Source organism: Giraffa tippelskirchi, chromosome 13, assembly GCF_054371585.1.
Source record: "Giraffa tippelskirchi isolate mGirTip1 chromosome 13, T2T-mGirTip1v1.2.pri, whole genome shotgun sequence".
In the NCBI taxonomy this organism is placed as follows: Eukaryota; Metazoa; Chordata; class Mammalia; order Artiodactyla; family Giraffidae; genus Giraffa; species Giraffa tippelskirchi.
Window position 1 is genome coordinate 13,831,663 of NC_137287.1, and position 22,013 is coordinate 13,853,675.

General features: G+C 39.5%; 1 protein-coding gene across 7 annotated transcripts in view; it reads right to left on the reverse strand.

Moving 5' to 3' along the window:
- RABGEF1 (RAB guanine nucleotide exchange factor 1) overlaps positions 1-22,013 on the reverse strand; it is a 50,108-nt gene that overhangs the window by 23,587 nt on the left and 4,508 nt on the right. For 3 of the 7 annotated variants that reach the window (XM_081558082.1, XM_081558078.1, XM_081558075.1), the window contains exons 2-3: positions 2,957-3,145; positions 733-899 (exon numbers count right to left, since the gene is read on the reverse strand). In XM_081558082.1, coding sequence (XP_081414208.1) covers positions 733-899; positions 2,957-3,135 — 346 coding nt within the window. In that variant the 5' untranslated portion in view covers positions 3,136-3,145. Of the gene's footprint in view, positions 1-732; positions 900-2,956; positions 3,146-8,289; positions 8,428-22,013 lie in introns of all 7 variants that reach the window. The other 4 variants (XM_081558081.1, XM_081558077.1, XM_081558079.1 and 1 more) reach the window with 2 other exon arrangements.

Sequence of the window (22,013 nt, forward strand, 5' to 3'; positions counted from 1 at the left end):
TAACGACAATTATCCCAGGTTGGGGTGGAGGGAGTAGAAGGAAGTGTCCAAGGGAACAGCTCTCTGACAGCATCAGTGTCGGTTATCAACACAGAGGTAGAGAGACTGCGGTCTAACAAGAGACATTCTTTCTTGCTTCCTGCTAGGTCATTTCAACTAGCTTATCTGCTCACTGGTAGAACAAGTGTGACTTTAGCGAGACTCTTTCTGCTGGTTATAATGTGGAATTTTAAGCAGAAGGATGAAAAAGGTCAATTACAAACAAAAGAGAGCCTTTCCTACATGTTCTCTAAATAGTATTTCCTATCTAGACACAAGCTGTCTCTCAAGCTCTCAGAAAACTTCTCTTTTAGATAACTTTAAGATAACTTGAAACAGTCATTTCTGATAAGGTATGGATAGTGAGGATATTAAACAAAGGAGAGTAAACTAACCAATATTCAAAAATTGAAGGCACAAAAAACAAAACATCCAAGCAGATACGATGGGAATAAATTTTATAAACAAAACTATATGTTTCAACTATCTTTATTCCTCTGATAAAGTAAAAATAAGTTTTCTTAAACACAATGTCCTCCAACCAATGAGATTTCATTTGTCATCTGCACCTCCAACCCAACATCTCAAGTCTGCATTGATATTTCTGAATGCTTACAGAAATCAAAAAGCTGAACCCACACACATTCTGTGTCTCATTGGGCACAAAAGGAAAAAGAGAATCAGAAAAATTACCCTTCTTTGCTCCAACCCTGGATGAAGCACTAAAGAATTTCTTCACTGTGGTAACCTTGCGGGTCTTCTCATTGGTTTTCTTCTCTTCAAACTTGGAAAATGTGAGGGATTGGGCTCCTTGGCTGCTCTGACTGCTGGCAAAGGCCTCTTCTTCCTCCCGCTGCAGTCTGTAATTCAAGAAGAGATCAACAGTAACCCTGATATTCTCCAAGTTCTCCTTGCATCTACAGGTAATAACTCGATGAATTGGGGAGCTAAAACATTCAGAATTAGAGGTTAAATACCAAAGAAGCCTGAGGTCTCTGATAGCAAACTATCCTATGTGCCACTACAAACTTCAAAAGGGACTTTCTCTGTGGATCAAGTTCATTCAGCACTTGTACGAGGATTACACAAAAGAAACAAAGTCTAGTCCTCCTCCCTGACAACCTCAAGGGTGGAAGAGAGAAAGCGCTAAGTCAATAACTACCACATAGTGTGACAGCGCCTACAGTAGAGAGCAAAACCCTAGTGCTATGAGAATACAGGGGGAAAAAACCTAAATCTGCTGGAAGAGTCCAAGAAGGCTTTTTGTTTTAAATTTATTTTATTATTTTTGGCTGTGCCAGGTCTTTGTTACTATGTGCAGGCTTTCTTTAGTTGCAGCAAGCAGGGGCTACTCTCTAGTTGTGGTACACAGGCTTTTCACTGCGGTGATTTCTCTTTTTGCAGAGCATGCGCTCCAGAGCATAGGTTTCAACAGCTCGGGTACACAGGGTTAGATGCCCCACTGCATGTGGAATCTTCCCAGATGAGGAATTGAACCCGTGTCCCCTGCGTTGGCAGACGGATTCTTAACCACTGGACCACCAGGGAAGTCCCAAGAAAGCTTTTATAATGGTGATACTCAGGCCAGTCTTAGAAGGATCAAGAGGATTCTACCAAGTGAAAGGGCATTCCAGAAAGAAGGTACTACTACAAGTGGGAAAGAGGTGACTTGTGTTGAGGACTAAGATCATTCAATGTAGTCAGACCACTGACAATGTGATGGACACTGATGCTGGATGTACAGGTAGGCGCCAGGTGGTAAGAAACCTTGACTGCCAAGCCTGCTATAATCCTGGACTTCATCATGTGGTGGGGAATCAAGAAAGACTATAATCCAATACCATTATCTGATCTGTGCTTTAAACATAATGCAGGTAGCTGTGTGACACCTGGAGGGGCAGACAGACTAGAGACAGAGACAGTAATTAAGAACAGAATACACAGATTTAAGAGAGAGAAAGAAGAACCTGGAAATAGGAGAGGATGGAATTCAAAAGACCTCTCTGAGCTGGAATAAGCAGAACGTGCTCAATTAGTTGTAAACAGTGTGTGGGAGGTGAAGGAGAAATTAAGAGTGACTGATGTCTTTTAGTCAACTGAATAAAGAGTGATGTCATTAACTGATACAAGAGGAGGGACAGGAAGAACTGCTGGGAGTGGGGATTAGAGTAAATAAAAGCAAAGAATCTGGCCTTGGACCAGCTGATTTTGAGGTGTTTATTATAAATCTCAAAAGTTATCCATAGAACTATGATTGTCAAAGTGTGATTCCCCAGATAGCAGCATCAGCATCACCTGGGAACAATCTAAAACTACAAAACCTGGGGACTTCCTTGGTGGTCCAGCGGTATTATTTGTGGCATTTTATTAGCTCCTATGCTCACTAAACATTCTATGTTTTAATTTTTATCAAAGTCATATTCCTGGATCTGGATAATACTAACAAATGCCATTTTTTAAGGAAAAGTTAAATTTCTGTACTTTCAGGATCATGGATACAAATCAACAGGTTTCTACTGTTGTGTGCTTATCACTGTGCCAGATGTCATGCTGGGTATATTACAAGAATGAGGAAAATAATGCTTGATGAAAGTCATAAGCCAAGCGCTGAGCACTCATATCTATAACCTCATCTAACCTTCACCATAAAGTATGCTTATCTTCATTCAAAGGAGCTTACTGTCTACATTAGAGAACTAAGACTTAACTCATCCCAAACACAAAACAATTAAAAGTTAAGACAAAGTGAAGAAATCACTGAAAGCTATTCATTAAGTGGTGAATGAAAGAAAATATCCATTTCTCTTAAAATTAAGCTGACTTGCTGATAGCTCAAAACAGAAGAGAAAAATGTATTCCACCAAGCTGTGTATCCAGTTACACCATTGTCAAAACACCCCAAGTTAAGTCCTTTTACCGCTCTGCCAGTTCCCAATCCTCCTGAATCTGCTTCTGCCTGGCTTTGTGGTACTCCTCCCTCCAGCACTTGGAGCAGAAACCCTGCCAAGCAGGGTTGCCGTAGTAACCACATCCTTTCTTGCATAGGAGCTCTGATTGATCCACATGAATTCCTCGGCGTTCAGACTTAAGGCTCATCTTCCTCCTGCTAATCAAAGAGCAAACAAGAAAGTGTTGTTGAAAATGAATTCACTATCATTCTGCTCACAGCAAAGCAATTAAGAAAAAAAAAAAAAGAATGAGTTTATCAACTTCAGGTAGTAAGAGAAGGAAAGGGAGAAAGAGGGGAAAAGAAGGTTTCAATATGGCAAATTCCTGTCATACTAAAGGACTGATTGGATTAAATACCTAAACATAAGACATGAAACTATAAAACTCCTAGAACAAAATATAGGGGGAAAACTCACAACATTGGATTTGGTGACAATTTCTTGGATATGGCACCAAAAGCATAAGAAACAAGAGCAAAAACAGACAAATGGGACTACATCAAACTTAAAAACTTCTGCACAGAAAAGGAATCAACAGAGTGAAAAGGCAACCTCTGGAATGGGATAAAATATTTGCAAACCATTTATCTGATAAGAGCTTAATATTCAGAATATGTAAAGAACTAAAACTCAACAACAACAATAAAAATCCAATTAAAAATCAGCAAAGGCTGTGAACAGACAATTCTCTAAAGATGATATGTGTGTTAGTGTTAGTTGCTCAGTCATGTTCAACTCTTTGCGGCCCCATGGACTGTAGCCAACCAGGCTCCTCTGTCCATAGAATTCTCCAGGCAAGAATACTGGAGTGGGCTGCCATTTCCTTCTCTGGGGGATCTTCCTGACCCAGGAATTGAACCCGGGTCTCCTGCACTGCAGGCAGATTCTTGGCTATCTGAACCATGAAGAATACAAACAGCCAACTAACATGTGAAAAGATGTTTAACATCACTAATTATTAAGTAAATGCAAACCCAAACCACAGTGACATATCACCACATGCCTGTCAGAATGGCTATCATCAAAAAGAACACAAACAGCAAGTGCTGACAAGGATGTAAAGAAACTGGAGCTCTTGCGTACAGTTGGTGGGAAGGTAAAATGGTATAGTCACTGTGGAAAACAGTATGGAGGGTCCTCAAAAAATTAGAAATAAAATTATCATATGATCCAGCAATTTCACTTCTGGGTATATTCCCCAAAGAACTGAAAACAGGATCTTGAAGAGATATCTGCACACTCATGTTCACTGAGCATTATTCACAATAGCCAAGAGCTAGAACCAATTTAAATATCCATCCAAGGATGAATGGATGAATAAAACGTGGTATACACAATGGAATATTACTCAGCCTCCAAAAGGAAGGAAATTCTATCATATGCTACAACATGGATGAAGTTTGAGGACATTATGTCAAGTAGAATAAGTCAATCACGAAAAGACAAATCAAAGACATGATTCCACCTACATGAGGTATCTAAGTAAGTCAAACTCTTCAAACCAGAAAGTAGAATGATGGTTGCCAGGGGCTAGGGGGAGGGAGGCAAACAGGAGTTGCTGTTCAATGGGAGAGACTTTCAGTTTTGTCAGACAAAAAGGTTCTAGAGATCTGTTGCACAAGGTACACATAGTTAACACTTTTGTATTATACACTTTGAAAATGGTTAAGATGGGGCTTCCCTGGTAGCACAGTGATAAAGAATCCGCCTGCCAATGCAGGGGACATAGGTTCGATCCCTGGTCCAGGAAGATCCCACACGTGGCGGGACAGCTAAGCCCAACTACTACAACTACTGAAGCCCACGCACCCTACAGCCCGAGCTTTGCAACAAGAGAAATTGGTGCGGTGAGAAGCCTGTGCACCAAAACTAGAGAGGCAGGCACTAAGCATTACTTCCGAGGATTCTCAAAGGCAAAAGGGAGGAGAAGAATTAAGGAAGAAGACCAGAACTCACTGTATCACTGAACCCCCGTTCAGGTTACCCTTTCTCCCCTCCAGTATCACCAAGTCAACCCAGAAATGAACACCAGGGCACAGAGCTCCTCTAGTTCTGGCTCAAAGAATGAGAATGGGAATTCCTAACACTGAGAGGAAATATGAAAACCCCTCCATTTTCTTGTCTTTTCCCCCTTCTCTTGAGCCACTGGCACTCACATGACGTACACAGAAGCGACTGGAATGAGAGAGTGCAGGAGCTACCCTCTGAGCAGGGGGCTACCCCACCGGCCTTCCCTCCCTGGAGTCTCCCAGGCAGTGATGGGAGCACAAGACAGAGCAGAGAAACTTCTTCCATAGCTTTCCACCCAGAAGAGAGGAGATAAGCCCCGAGGGAACTTAAAAAATACAGCAGGGATCACTGAGGAGAATTCACAACAGCAAGCTGTGAACACCCTAGCCCACGCATGCATGCATAGGTCGGATGCTATTCAGGACCAAAGACTAAAACTCACACTAGTAGAGACCACCGCACAGGTTTCAGACCGGCGTGCACCAGAAAACAGGCTGAAATAGCACTGTGAAGCCTCTGAAAAATGACTGACACGGGAACCACAACTCACAGAAGCAGGGTTGGAACCAGCAGCCTGAACTTGTCAGCAAAACTGAAAACTTTTGCTCTGCAAATGACACTGCGAGAAAAATGAAAATATAAACTACAGACTGGGAGAAAATACTGGCAAATCATATATCTGACAAAGGACTTGCACCCACGATATGCAAAATTCTCAAAACTCAATAGAAAGGAAAACCATCTGATTTTTTTTTTAAATGGGCAAAAGACCTGAACAGACTTCTCCAAAGAAGATAAACACATAGGAGATGATTCTCCATGGTTTCTCACGTTTCTGTACAAGGGGCCTTTGTAATTAAGACTATCTCTTCAAGAAGGTTTGCATATCAAACATTCTCAGAAGGAAGCAATCACTGCCTCCCTTCAGAGCAGAAGACAAGTTTGTTTACTGCCAAGAAAAACAGATAGAATATTACCATCCAGGTCAAAAGTCAGGTGGCTTTGTTTGCCACTCATTGTAAAGAATTTGAGTTCCTTAAGCTTAGGTTCCTCGGCTGTGACACCAGCCCCATGGGGCTTGGGACCAAAAGTAGCCCACGTGAGATGAAGCTTATTTTATTGATGTCCTGTGAATAATGAAGCCCTTTGTCTCCGACTCCAGAGTCTCATGACTTCTGCCAGCATCTATGAAACTGGCAGGCTAACTGGTTACATTTCAGATGGTAAGAACCCATGTCAGGCACATCACCTTGACAACATGGCAGCTAAGCACATGAGAAGTAGTTCAACGTTATCATCCGTCAGAGAAATGCAAATTGAAACCACCATGAGACATCAATACACACCTACTAGTAAGGCTAAAATTAAGAACAATACCAAGTGGAAGCAAGGATGCAGAGCAACTAGAACCCTCCTAGTGGGATACAAATAGTATATCTACCATGGAAAACGATTTGGTAATTTCATTAAAAGTTAGATACACTTACCATACAACCCAGCAGTCCAGTTCCCAGTTACTTCCTCCAGAGAAATAAAACTGATGTTCACTCAAAAATCTACACAATGTTTCTAGTGACATTATTTATGAAATGGAAACAACCAAAATATCCTGCAGTAGATGAATGAATAAACAAACTATGTGGTACATCCATGCAATGGATGCTACTTAGAAAAAAAAAGTAAGTGATGCTATGCCGAACAACTTGGGATGAATTCCCAAATGCTTTATGCTGAGTGAATGAAGCCAGTTTATGTATGGTATAATCAGTGCACTGTATAATCATTAGAAACTGATGTTAGGGCGGGAGTCTATAAATGAACAGCACAAGAAACTTTTTTAGAGGTAATAGAACTGTACTGAAATGTATTATGGAGGTGTTCACATAAATCTATACTTTTTTTTCTGGCTTCCCAGGCAGCTCAGTGGTAAAGGAACCACCTGCCTATGCAACGAGCCACAGAAATGCAAGTTAGATCCTTGGGTTGGGAAGATGTCCTGGAGAAGGAAATGGCAACCCACTCCAGTATTCTTGCCTGATAAAATCTCATGGACAGCGGAGCCTCGCAGGCTATAGTCCATAGAGTCCCAAGTGTCAGACATGACTTGGCGACTAAACCATCACCACCAAGGACAAACAGGATTTAGATTTATCGTACTTGTCATTTAATAAATGAGGCTGAGCTAAAACGAAAGTTAACCAAGTCTAGTCAAGAGTCTAGAATGTTAAATTAAGAAACTTTAAAGACCATCTACTTTCTTCTATTATAATACAGATAAAAGACACTGAGACTGTGAAGCTATAATCTGTTCAGTCAAAAAGGTAGTAAGTGGCAGGGACATCACAAAAGCCTAAACTTGTACTACCTCCTGAGTTCCATCAAACTATTTTGAGAGTCTGAGCTAAACTCACTATCATCAGCCTGTGGTCCTTCTTCAATTCTAAGAGGAGTAGGCAAAAAGAAATATCTACTTTTTTCCTTGTATTGATTCAGTAAGTTTAAAAGTTTTTATACTACAAAGATGATAGCACAGCTGTCTGTTACTAAAATGAATATATTTTAGGGAGGCTACCTAACATATGTGTCAGCAACTTCCCTTTCCTTGGGGAAGTGTTCCCCAAATGTAAATCTCTAAATCTATAGGTTGCCATGTTTGTATATGTGTAGCCCCCCTCCCCCCAACTTCAGGGCCACGGTTGACTGAACCAGAGGTGGATACATGACCCAAAATGAAGTTCTGGAAATGAGATTGAGTCTGGATTGTTCTTTTGAAGGATGGAGAAGCTGAGGCAGGACCACCTTCCAACAAGCAGTCTGAGTAACAGGATGATCAGTCTGCAGACTGAAATAGATACACAACAGAAGCAGAGAAAAGTGGTAGAAGAAAAATACTCTCTAGGTCCTGAGGGGCTTCCATTTCTCAGTTCCAACCCCTTGCTAAGGTTTGGCTGCTTGCCTGCCTTCAAATTCTGAAACATACCCATTGATCCCTGACTGCTTTTTCCTTTTGCCAACTCCAGTACAGCCTATTTGCACCCAAAGACTTGCCCAAATACTATGCTAGAGCTCAAAAAATGTAACTGTGAAGATTACTTTGCAAATACTAAGGGCTCAACAGGTTAACTTGAAAACAACAATAGCTATGAGTCTATGAAGACCAACTTGATGTATACATGAGAACATGGAGACTGGTCAAACATGCACTCAAATCCAAGCTCTGCAATGTGACTTTGGACAAATTAACATTTCTGAAGCTTCCATTCACATCCCTCTATCCAACTTCTGCTCTTACCATTCTCTGCTGCTGCTGCTAAGTCGCTTCAGTCATGTCCGACTCTGTGCGACCCCACAGACGGCAGCCCACCAGGCTCCACCGTCCCTGGGATTCTCCAGGCAAGAATACTGGAGTGGGTTGCCATTTCCTTCTCCACTGCATGAAAGGGAAAAGTGTAAGTGAAGTTGCTCAGTCGTGTCCAACTCTTAGCAACCCCATGGACTGTAGCCTACCAGGCTCCTCCATCCATGGGATTTTCCAGGCAAGAGTACTACCTTTTCACAAATCTAAGCCTCACAGGCCTTGGGCCCCCATGACATTCACTCTGTTGTGAACCTGTGATTATGCTACGTCAGGTGGCAAAAAAAAAAAAAAACAACTTTCCAGATAATTAAGATTACTAATCAGTTGACCTTAAAATAGAGATTATCCTGATTTTCCAGGTGGCCCTAATATAAGCACAGGAACCCTAAACGCAGAAGAGAACAGGAACCCAGAAGAGTCGAAACAATCTTGGAAAAGAATGTAGAAGGACGTATGTTACCAATTTCAAAACTTACTACAAATCCATGATAATCAAAACAGCATGGAACTGGCACAAGGACAGACATGTGGATCAATGGGATAGAACTGTGAGTCCAGAAATAAACCCACCAAACTATGGTTACAACTATCAAATGGAAGAGTCTTTTCAACAAATGATGCTGAAACACCACGCATATAGAATGAGGTCAGACCTTTGCCTTATACTATACACAGAAATTAAAAATTGATTAAAGAGCTAAATGCAGGGACTACCTTGGTGGTCCAGTAGCTGAGACTCTGTGCTCCCAATGCAGGGGGCCCAGGTTGAATCCTCAGTCAGGGAACTAGATCCCGTGTGCCACAACTAAGGGCTGGCGTGTGCAACTAAAGATCCCACATGCTCCAACGAAGACTGAAGATCCCACATGCCACAATTAAGAACCAATGCAGCCAAAATAAAGAAGTAAATGAATAAATATATTTTTTAAAAAGACCTAAATGCAAAAACTAGAACTATAAAAACTCTTGGGAAAACGCACAGGTAAAATTTCATGATTTTAAATTTGGCAAAGATTCTTAGATGACACTAAAAGCATAAACAAAAGAAAAGACAGACAAATTATACCTCATGAGAACTAAAAGCTTCTATGCTTCCAAGGACCCCATCAACAGAGTGAAAAGACAACCCACAGAATGGGAGAAAATATTTGCAAATCATGAATCTGATAAAGAACGTGTATGCAGAATATATAAGGAACTGTTACAACTCCGTATTTTAAAAGATAAATACTCCAGTTATCAAAATGGGTAAAATATCTGAATAGACACTTCTCCAAGGAAGATATACCAATGGTCAATAAGCACATTAAATGACTTCTGACATCATTAGTCATTAGGAGAATGAAAAACCACACTCAGATGGCTAGTATTAAAAAGCGAGATTAAAAAAAAAATAAAAAATAAAAAGCGAGATAATAACAAATGTTGACAAATATGTGGAGAAACTGAAACATTCATACACTGCTGATGGGAATGTAAAATGGTGCAGCTGCTTTTGGAAACCATCTGACAGTTTCTCAAATGATTTTAATTAGAGCTACTGAGCAATTCCACTCCAAGGTATATATGCCCAAGAGAAATGAAAACATATGTCCACATAAAAACTTGTATATGAATGTTTATATCAGCAATTCCCATAATAGTCTAATGATGTTGAAAACAACCCAAATGGCCACCAATTGATAAATCGACAAAATGTAGTATATTCACACAATGAAGTATCAATATTATTCGGTCATAAAGAGGAATTAAGTACTGACACATGCCACACAGGACTAATCTTGAAAACATTTGCTAACTGAAAGAAGCCAGTCATAAAAAGACACCACATTATATGATCCCATTCGTATGAATGTTCAGAACAGGGAAGTCTAGAGAGAAAACAGAATAATGGTTGCTTTAGAACTCAGGGGGAGAGAGAGAGAGAGAATGAAATAAGAAATAGCTAAAGGGCATGGAGTTTCCTTTTGAGGTGATGAAAATGTTCTAAAGTTGGTGTGGTCAAGGCTGCTTTTGAATTGTGCTCTTTAAATGGGTGAATCCTATGTATGGTATGTGAACTATATTTCAAGAAAATTGTTTTTAAAATATAAAGCAGAAGAGGAGGACAGAGAAGTCAAAGAAAGTCAAAGAACCCTTGTTGGCTTTGAAGGTAGAGAAATGTAAGAAATGTGGGTGGCTTCTAGAAGCCGAGAATGACCCCTGGCTGACAGCCATCAAGGAAATGACAACCTCGGTCATAAAACTTTATTGAACTCAATTCCACCAACATTTGAGTATGCCCAGAAGCAGATTCTCCCCATAACTTCCAGGTAAGAGCCCAGATCAGATGACATCTTAATTTTGACCTCTTGAGAGCCTTCACAGAGCACCAGCTGAGCTGGCCAGGAGTTCTGATTTACAGAACTTTGGGTGCTGTTTTAAGCGACTGAGTTTATGGTAATTCATTATGGCAACAACAGAAAGCTAATACAGGACTCCTTTCAAGTTCTCTCTTCTGGGGACCTTTGCAAGTGTGTCCTAATGCCTAGAAGCTGTGACTCTGTTCATAAGGTAGTTTCCCTCTCATCAGTTAGGTCTCAGCTTTCACTCTTTCTAAAGTAGTACCTACCCCCACCCAGCCCAAGCCTCACCTCCACCCTGGGCCCACAATTATTTCTCCATATCCCATTTCTAACAAGGGAGGGTAAGGAAAGGTATGCAGGAAGAGTTAACCAAGCAGGCCTGAGCTGCTCAAATCATGCACATTCTCATTTTCAGAAGGGCCTGCTTGTGTGGCTGACTCTTGGCCAGCTCCTGGGAACTGAGATCTTAAGAGCGCCCTTACAGACTCACTGATAAGGGTGTTCTGTATGCTTGTAGTCTTGGTCCACATTGTGCCAAGCTGTCTGAACAGTCTGTGCAGACTGTGTGCGCTGTATGCTGTGCACTGTGCGAGGTACGGTGAATACTGCTCTCCTTCTGGGGCTCAGGCATAAAGATGTTTGTGCCTATGTGACCAGCTTCCAATAAAAACCCTGGAATCTTAGTCTTAAGGGAACAGAAAACTTCACACCTGGCACTAGAGTTTACTGCTGAGGGATTAAAAGCATCCTGTCAACTCCACTGGGAGAAGACTCTTGGAAGCTCATGTCTGGTATCCTCCAAATTCTGCTCAATGCACTGTTTTCCTTCATCGATCCGGTTTCACTGTATCCTTTCACTGTAATAAAACAACCAGGAACACAGGAGTTCTTCAAATCCTTCTGTGAATTACAAAAGCTGAGGAGCAGTCCTGGGGTCTACCCATACAGGATGTGATTATAAAGGGGTAGCATAAGGGAGCTCTTAGTGGTAATAGTTCAGTATCTTGACTATGATGGTGGTTACAGGAATCTACATATGTGATAAAATGGCATAGAACTATAATACACATTGAAAGATGTCAACTCACTAAAACTGTACTACAGGTAGCTATGTAAGACATAATAACCATTGGGGCGAACTAGGTGAAAAGGATACAGGACCTCTCTGTATTATTATACTTTCTGCTAATCTGTAGTTTCAAATTAAAACCTTTTTAAAAAAAATTCCACTTAAAATCTATTAAATAAAAACACCTATGACTGAACAGGGAAGCCTGGTGTGCTGCAGTCTGTAGGGTCGCAAAGAGTGGGACATGACTGGGTGACTGAACAACATGATTGAACCAATGTGTATCAGACGGTTATACATAGCACTCAGATCATTCTGTTCCTAAGTATGGAAAACAAAGCAACCAAGTGAGCCACCAAAAAGAAAGTACATCCCATGATCCGAAGGTTATGCAGTGTTAATGAAGCTATTCTGGTGGGCAAAGCAGGTATGGACAGCACACCCAGGTTAGACATCAGAGCTACAGAGACACCATACCCTCTTCAGCTAGGGAGAAACACAGGGGATCGATTCTGAGACTCAATTCTGTCTTTCCTGGGCAGAAAGACCTATCCCTTGCCAGATGGGCCACAACCCAGAGGTGAGCTACCATCAGCACTGCACCCAGGAGGGAGGTCAGAGGGACCACACCTAGCTCCTGTTCGAGCTCTGCACACCAACAAGTAGACTGTTACTGAGCAACCTGGGCATAGAAAATGCGTAATTTAACTGGCCTACTCATACCAGGGAGGATGGAGTAAGAATGATCTCTACTGCTGAGACAGCCAAGACTGCTGTGAATTCTGCCACAGGGCTAGGATTTAATCTGGACTGAGGTACCCTGAAAAGGGCCAGAGGTATACAAAGTCCACAGAGTTGTATATGTTCTTCCTTAAGGCTCTGCATGCAAAACAGGTTCATTTTGTAAAACCAAACCAAAAAACACTCTGTAGATCTGAGTAGCTTCCCACTATCTTCCTTGTGAGAGGCCTGCTTCCTTTTCTTAGGTTCAATGTCATGTCCTCACAGATCATTCCTCTGGGCAACACACCTGGGATTTACGGAAAACATCCAATCAACTCTACTAAAACAATAAACTATCTTTGAACTTCAGTTAAGAAATGGAATTTAAAGTTAAGCTTTTTCCCTTAAATTTGTTTTTTTCCCCTAGTTACAGAAGTGAAAGATGGTTACTCTAGAAAACCTGAGATATATACACCCATAGAAAATAAAGAAAACATTACTCCAAGACAGTCACTATGTTCTCATAGTGCTTTCTCTACTCACCATGACCTCATTTATTTATTCAACAAATATTTATATACTGATTTATACTATATGACAGGCACTTAGGATACAAATATAAGTAAAAATACTGTTTCAGTCCTCATAGCACTTACTGTCTAGAAAATGTGACTATATACCTAGAAGCCTTGAAAGAAGAAATTGAAACACTATATACATTGAGGAATTAATTTTAAAATTACTAAATTTCATAAAAGAATTTTCATTTATATGAAAAAGCTACATACGTGTACATGAAATCTATGAAACTCTTACAATAATCTAACTATAAATTAGGAAATATAAAAAGAGATCTCATTCCCAATAGTATCAAAATGTAAAAACATCTGGGAACTATTTTAATAAGAAAATTAGGGACTTTCCCTGGAGGTCCAGTGGTTAAGACTCTGTGCTTTCACTGTGTTTGGAGGGGGGGGCAGTGGGGAGAGTGAATCCCTGGTTGAGGAACTAACATCCTGCATGCCACACAGCTTGGTGTGTATATATATATATTATGTGTATATATATATATATATATATAATAAAAATAATTATTCATCTGCATAAAAATACTGAGATATAAAGGCGTAAGTAGTTGGCGAGACATACAAAGACACAGTATAAGAAAACTAAATATTTTATAAATGAGCAAATGTTTCCAAATTTTTAAGTTTTCTATAAATAACAATAAAATTCCAAAAGACTCTTTTGAACTTGGCAAAATTATTCCTATCTGGGGACTTCCCTGGTAGTCCAGCAGTTAGGACTCCACGTTTCCACTGTCCATTGCACGGGGCGAGCGACAAATCCTGGTCAGGGAACTAAGATTCTACATGCTAAATAACACAGTCAAAAAAAAATTCCATGTTTTATCAGCAATAATACATAGGCAAGAATTTTTAAAAATATTATAAATTAATTTAATTTACTGAACTTTAATTTTCTGCAAACTAGTTAAAATAGTGTGAACTTAGCAACACAACTAGCAAGTCACTACAGGTGACCCCCAAATGAATTGCTAATACATAAAATAATTTATGACTAATATAATATAATAATACAATATTTAATATATTCTGTGCCTCTAATGTAATAATTAGAGGAAGGAGAAGGGAAGAATGTCAATAAACAATGTTGTAATTACTGGTCGGCAATCTAGTGCCCCCCAAAGTTAACTACAGACACCATAAAGAGTTAAAGTCCTTTAAATACAAGTGAAAAAACAGAAAGAACTAAAATTAAGTATTTATGAAACTTCTAAAGACATGAGGGCTATCTAAGCTTACAAGCTGCAGGAGAAATCAGAAAGGAAACAGATTTGAATAACTAAGCTGAAACATCTACCTAGTTTTTAAAAGGCCCCATCTTAGAACCAAAACACAAAGGCAATAAGAGACCAGGAAGACTATTTTAAGTAAAGAGGACAAGAGAGTATTTTATCATATTTAGAAATTATATTAATAAAATTTATAAATCTACGGATTTGAGCAGACCATTCGCAAAATGGAAATAGCTTCCTAGGAACAGACATGGAATGTCAAAGGGTGTATGCCTTGTAAACTTTGATTTATATCCCCAAAATGGTCTTACAAAAAGGTCATACCTATTTACATTCCCACCTACAATGATCTACTTTCCCAAAAACTCATAAAAACTGCATTATTAGTCTTTAATTGTTGCCAATCTGAAAGGCAAAAAAGAAGCATTTCTTGTTTTAACACATATGTCCTTAAATTAACCATCTTTATAGATACTTATTGGTCATTAGCATGCTTTCTCTGAAGAATTAAACTGTTTCTGTTCTTTCCTCATTTTCTCTGATATGTTTTTTCTTTTAATAGGTGCTCTTTTTATGTCATCTTTTAGTCCTTGACTTTACATGTTACAAAGATACTATAAGTTTAATCAAAGATTGTATACATGTTTCACTGACTTTCATAGCATGAAATACACTGCCTCCAAAATGAATGTGAATGTCACACAGAGAATTAGTGGCAGAGTTCCAATGTTAAATATAACAAGACAAAGTATCCAGACACTAGTCTGCCCAAATAATTTCAAACAATAATCAACCCCATGGAGTATAATGTACAGTTTATGTTGTTGGAATGAGCACAGCCAGCAGCGCAGCATTCTTAAGGAATGAATTCCAGGCAACAATCTTCTACTGTATTGTCACACCCTCGTCAGTGAAGTGAAATTATGACTCCAATCTGAGCGTGCCATTCCCGAGGTGAGTAACTCAAAATTACACGCAAAATAACCTGGCTGCTCAAGTCTACTTCTACCAGGCTCTATCCCTTCTTCTTCCACAGAAGCAGCCATTTCTCAACTGGTCAATAACACAAACTAACAGCAAACTACAGTATGTAAAGGTGGCTTCAGTGATCAAAGGCTTTTGGTTTTGCAAAGTTATATCTTAGTTTTAGCTTTGCTGCAGCCATTTCATCCTTTGCCAGTTGCTATCACTGGGCTAGACATACACGTATCTATGAGATAAGAGAAGTACAAAAAACAACTGCCTGGAATGAAATGTATTTATTCAGACTTGTTAGAGGGCTCAGTCAAATAAATATTTGTATTATGTTCTAAGCTTGTGAGAAAAATGCCTTGTTGTGTAACAATAAATTAAATTGCAGAAACTTTCAAAAGCTGCTAAAACCATCCCATCTGCTGTGGGTTGAACTGTGACCTCCCAAAAGATAGGCTGGACTCCAAAAATGTGAATGCCACTAGATTTGGAAACAAGGTCTTTGCAGATGTAACTAACATGAAGTCATACTAGATTAGAGTGGGCCCAAAATCCAATGACTAGTATCCTTATAGAAGGCCCTGGGAGAGACAGAAACACGCAGAGGCCACGTGGCCACAGAGGCAGAGACTGGAAGAACACAGCTACAAGCCAAGAAACTCCAAGACCTGCAGCAACCATCTTTCCCTACAGCCTTCGGAGAGAGCATCGCCCTCCGATGGAATGGACATGGAATGGACAAGTTAGCAAGTAATTGTAATAGAACATGAGTGTTGTTCTAGTGTTAGACATCTAGCCTCCAGAACTACACACACAAAAAATTAATTTCTGTTGTTTTAAGCACCTAGTTTGTGGTAATTTGTTACAGCAGTCCTGTAAACCAATTAGAACTGTTGTAAATTCCAGAAATAATTGAAAGAAATGAGTCTTTCACTAGTTGACACAGACCTGTGGATCCACAGCATCACTTCCTCTTTACAAATAGGCTGATCATACATCCCAGTTAATGAGAACAGTCCTGGCATAAAAGCATCCCTTTGGTTCTCAAAAGTGACCTGTTTTCGATAAGTTACACAGTCATCCTATTCATGAACAAGTCTCGAGTACCCCTCTGTTCATCCGCCTTCAAATCCCACCCTATTTCAAATAATGTCTGACTCCCCTTTCCTCACTGACAGAATAATTCCATCTCTCTGGCTCCTATAGCATTTTTTTTTTTTAAGATTTATTTACTTATTTGACTGTGTCAGGTTTTAGTTGTGGCACACGGGATCTTCACTGCAGGCTATTTTGCTGTGGCACCAGGATGCTTCAGTTGCGGTGCACCAGCTCCCTTGTTCTGCGGCAGCATGTGGGGTCTAGTTCCCTGACCAAGGATCAAACCCACGTCCCTGGCGCTGCAAGCCAGATTCTCAACCAGGGAAGTCCCCCTAGAGCATTTTATAACTACAGCTATTACAACACTCATATTCTATTACAATTACTTGCTAACTTGTCCATTCCATGTGTGTAGACAACACAGCACCAGGAACAGAAATGAGTACTCAATAGGTATCTTCTAGATTTATTAAATAATTTATTCATAAGACTCACAAAGTACCTGCTGAGAGAGTTTTCTTTCACTTTTGTCCCTTGTGAAAAATTAAAAAAAGAAAATCTCAACTAAAATGGGTATCAGGAAGGCCTGTAAAGGGAGCTCTCATCTGCTACTACTACCCTCATCATCCTCCTCATCAATTACCTCAGACAGGAACACATCAATTACCCTGCTGGAAAGACGTCAGTTACTGTCTGCAACAGGAAGAGATGTACCTTGCACTCCCAAACAGGAAGTGCACTACTTTATTTCGTCAGCAAGAGAAAGACTTCCTTCTTTCTCAGCAACCGGCCCAGCCAAAAGAAAATGCTGTAGATCAACCAATGAGAAGCTAGGGTCACCTGAGCTTTTACTTTCCTCCAATGACCTTTGATTTTTCCTTGCTGATGATGACTTCCTTTCCTGTTCCCGCTCCTTACTATAGAAGCCTTCCATGTTGTGTAACCTCTCAAAGTATCTCTTTGCCAGAAGAGATGCTGTTGATTCATGAATCATTTGATAAAGCCAATAAGATCTTCATTTACTCAGCTAAATTTTGGTTTTACCACCCCTATATACTCTCTAGCGTTCAACTGTAGGGGGTAGAAGAAACTTAAACAGCCAAACAACTAACTTATAAGGCAGTGGCTCTCATCTTTTATCATGCATAAGTATCACTTGGAAGACTTGTTACAACATGGATTCAGGAGGTCTAGGGGTAGGGAGGGCCTGAGAATTTGCATTCTTAACAAGTTTCCAGGTGATGTAGCTAGAAGCTCCTTGAGAACCACAGCTATAAAGTAACTTTCCCTGGTGGCTCAGACTATAAAGAGTCTACCTGCAATGTGGGAGACCCAGGTTTGATCTCTGGGTTGGGAGGATCCCCTGGAGAAAGGAATGGCTACCTGCTCCAGTATTCTTGCCTGGAGAATTCCATGGACACAGCCTGGCTATAAAGTAAGCACCACAATTATAAAAAGATTAATTTCTTCTTATAACTTCATTCCTAGCGGGAAACTCTTTTCTGAATATGACAAAGTAGCTTGTGGCAGACCAACACTGCTGCTGAGAATTAGGAAAGTCAGCAACATTTTAAAAACCAATGTTTAAATGCATCAGAAAGCAAATGAAGCAACCAAGACTAGAAGGCTATAGATTCTGAAAAAAGGGAGGAACTGTAGAGAATCCAAATGACATACTGCTGATTCTGGGGCAAAAAGCTTAGAATCAAGACTTTCCTTCCACAGAGGAACCATGAAAGCTTTTGGAAGAGGTGAAAAGCAAGACTCCACGGGTCAAGATCCCAGTGAAAGAGGAGAGTTGAAGAACAGGGCCTGACAAAAGGCTGGCCTTCCCCTGAAGACATTTACCAAATTCTGCAGTTGCACAAAGAGGGCTTCAAAACAAAACTAAAAGCCTCTGAAAATAAAGAGTAGAGTTTTCAATAATCTTACTGCTCTCAGCAAAGATTAGAGCAGAGAAGCTACCAGGAGGAGGGATCCCTGTGAATTTATGAGAGTATCAGCCTGGATGGCTGGCTACTTGCTAGCATTAAAGGCAAACAGCATTCAGGACAAACTAGAGAGAATCCCTGCAGTACCAAACCGGCAACACAACCTCAATCATCAACTCAGTCCCTAACAGGATTAGGTGATGAGCCCCTACTCTACCTGACTAGCAAAAAGGAGAAGGGATTTCCTTCCTGAAAAAGAGCAGCAGCATCTGGAACTTCATTTTATTCATAATGCTCAGCATTCCTATAACTGAAAACCAAAAGGAAAAAACAAACAGATGTTCAGATAATCTAGACATTGACGTTAACAGAAAGACTTTTAAATAACTATGGCTATTTAAATTTCCTATTTTAAATAATAGGGGAAGAAAGAGGAAAGAACATATAAAAACATGAAGAATTTCAACTGAGAACTGGAATCTATAAGAATCAAATTGAAATTCTAGATCTGAAAACTATATTAACTAAAACTAAGAATTCCAAGAGTAGATTTAAGTACAGATCAAGGACTTCCCTGGTGGTCCAGTGGTTAAGACTCTACACTTTCACTGCAGGGGACACAGGTTCGATCCCTGGTGGGGGAACAAAGATCCTCCATGTCCCATGGTGTGGCCAAAAAAAAAAAGAAAAAGGAGCAGATGGGGGAACACTGTGAAAAGTCTACCAGGTGTGTAACTAGAGTTCCAAAAGGAGAGGAGAGAGTAAACAGGGCAGAAGTAATACTAAGAGGAAAGAATGAAAATTTCCAAATATATCAACAATTACACTAATAGACTAACGATTCTAATTTAAAGACTAAAACTGTCAGACTAAAGAAATAAAAAACTAAATCTAATTTCATGATGCTTTTCTAGGACAAAGAAGGTTGGAACGTATAAGGATGGAAAAAAGATATAGCATGCAACATTCATCAAGAGAAAGCAAAGAAAGCTATACTGGTATCAGAGCAGACTTTAAGGCAAAAAGCACTACTAATGATTTCAGGATAACAGTGTCAATCCACCAAGAAAATTCTTTTTCTTTTTATTTTTTTTTAAAGAAAATTCTAATGTGAGCCAAGCGGTTAGAAATTAGTCATCACTGGGAGCTAAGAAGAACACACTGGCTGAAACCAATTTTGTTTAGGAAATCTATGACAGCTCAAAGAAGGACAGAACCACAAAGTAACATGGAGCTTAAATATCAGTCTTCTTTGCAATACAGTAAAATCCACATATGTACCTTATGGTGAGTTCTGAAATGCTTACACAAAATATTAAAACTTTAAAATCACGAAATAACAGGTAGACAGCTGAAGACAACACACACACACACACACACACACACATACACACTGAAAAGGCAATGTACTGAAAAGATAAAAATTCTTCTTTAGGGAAACAGCCTACAACCTCTCACGAGTAATATCAACAACAAAATCTGCCTGCAATCTCTCCTCGAGCACATGTAAGAATAAAAGTAGGCTTCTGAAATGAACTTATTTACAAAACAGAAACAGTCACAGATGTAGAAAACAAACTTACTGTTACCAGGGGGGAAAGAGGAGAGAGATAAACTGGGAGATTGGGACCGACATACACACGTATTATAAAACAGATAACTAACAAGGACCTACTGTATAGCACAGGGAACTCTATTCAGTACTCTGTAATGGCCTATATGGGAAAAGAAATTGAAAACTGATTCACTGTGCTGTACACTTGAAACTAACACAACACTGTAAATCAACTATATGTCAATAAAAGATAAAATAAAGGGGCTTCCCTGGTGGTCCAGCAGTTAAGAATCCCACCTGCCAACACAAGGGACATGGGTTTGATCCCTGGTCCAGGAAGATCCCACGTGCTTCAGGGCAGTTAAGCCTACGCACCACAACTACTGAATCCCAAGTGCCTCGAGCCTGTGCTCTGCAGTAGAAGCAGCCACGCAATGGAAGCCCAAGCCCACACCTAGAGTACCCCCACTCTCCACAACTACAGAATGCCCACTTGCGGCAATGAAGACCCAGCACAGCCATAAATAAATAAATAAATAAAATTTTTAAAAAATAAAATGAAAGTAGGCTTTGGGAGAAAGTGGTGTCTCCTTCATACAGCTGACATTCAAAGGACTTAAATATTGAATTTCAATATTGTCTCTCATCAGACATTCTATTTCCTGGAGCAGGTGTTCTGTAAACATCATATGATGTTCTGTAAAGGTATCAGCAGCTAGCATATGGTATGAAAATACTTTGCCACCTGATTATTGCTTATAAATGATATTTAAGATGTGTCCATTCACAACTATACAACATTTGAAACTCCAGACAAATGAAATCTACACACTTATCACTCTACTGTCCCAACCACAAAGGCTAATTAATTTTTATAAATAAAAATGTAATCCAATTCACTAAGTAAAAGCCAAGCATATTACTTCCTAAGACATTAATTATAATGGATTTTGGACACTGTTTCATCAGCCTACTTTTTTTGTTGTTGTTTTCACAATTTTACTTTGTATTCTTCTTATACTATTCTATTCAAAACTTAGGTCATTAGGCCAACTAATTTTTCAGGAACCTATTTAACTACAGTGACAAAAGCGCTATGGAAATGCAATTAAGGAAACACCATGTTACATAACTATATTTAGACAAGGACAGTTCCACCCATTGTTTACTAATAAGGATGAATAAGGATGTTCTCTACTCTTTAGTTCCGTAGGCTAGGTCACAATTTACAATATCCTGGAGGAACTATATTACAATACTTCAAAATAAAATGATGTGAAATTAAACTGGAATAGTCTCATATGAAAACTCACAATAAATAATGGTTTACTTATCTGTACAACTCTAAAATGAAATACAATTCCTAATAAAACACAAAATGAGATTAATAACGCATACACCTCACAATATCACTATAAAAGTATAACTTAAATTTGTCCTAAATTGTAGCAGTGGGATTACCAGCTAAAGTTTTACTCTTAAATATAAATATAGATCTCCCTTTCCAGAATGGCACACTATCTTTACAACTATATCATCGTGGTTTTCAAGAGACAAATTTATAACAAATTAAAAAAAAAGAAAAAGTATATGCATTTCAGATGTACACAAACACATAAAATAATATTCCCACTTCTCTAATCCTGACAGATGCCTAGAAGGCGTATTTTTTCCCAGCTGTACAGACTGGCCAAATGCCCTGAACTTGTAGCTCTCAGCTCATGTTCTGGATGGAAGGTTCAGAATGGTTCAAGGCCCTTCTGCAGGGATGGGTTATAATACTTGCCATTGTGTTTACCTCTATTGAGTGTACCATGTAGCCCCACCTGTGGGCCCAGACTATCCCACCTCAAGTATTATAGTAGAAAGTCATAGGTGTGGACCACTGAGTCTGTCAGATTACCGAAGTTAAATTTTACTTTAAAGTTAAGTTCTTAAACTTAACTTTAAAGTTAAGTTCAAATCTCCACCACTTCTTGTATGACCTGGAACAAGTTACTGCTCTGAACCACATTTCTTTATATTTTTCTTTTAAGAAAGGGAATAAAGGAGGACAACACCGTGACAATGCATGTAAAGAGCTTATTATTAGCACACGCCTGGCTCATGCCAGCACTTGATAAGTGTGAACTAATCACTTAGAAGG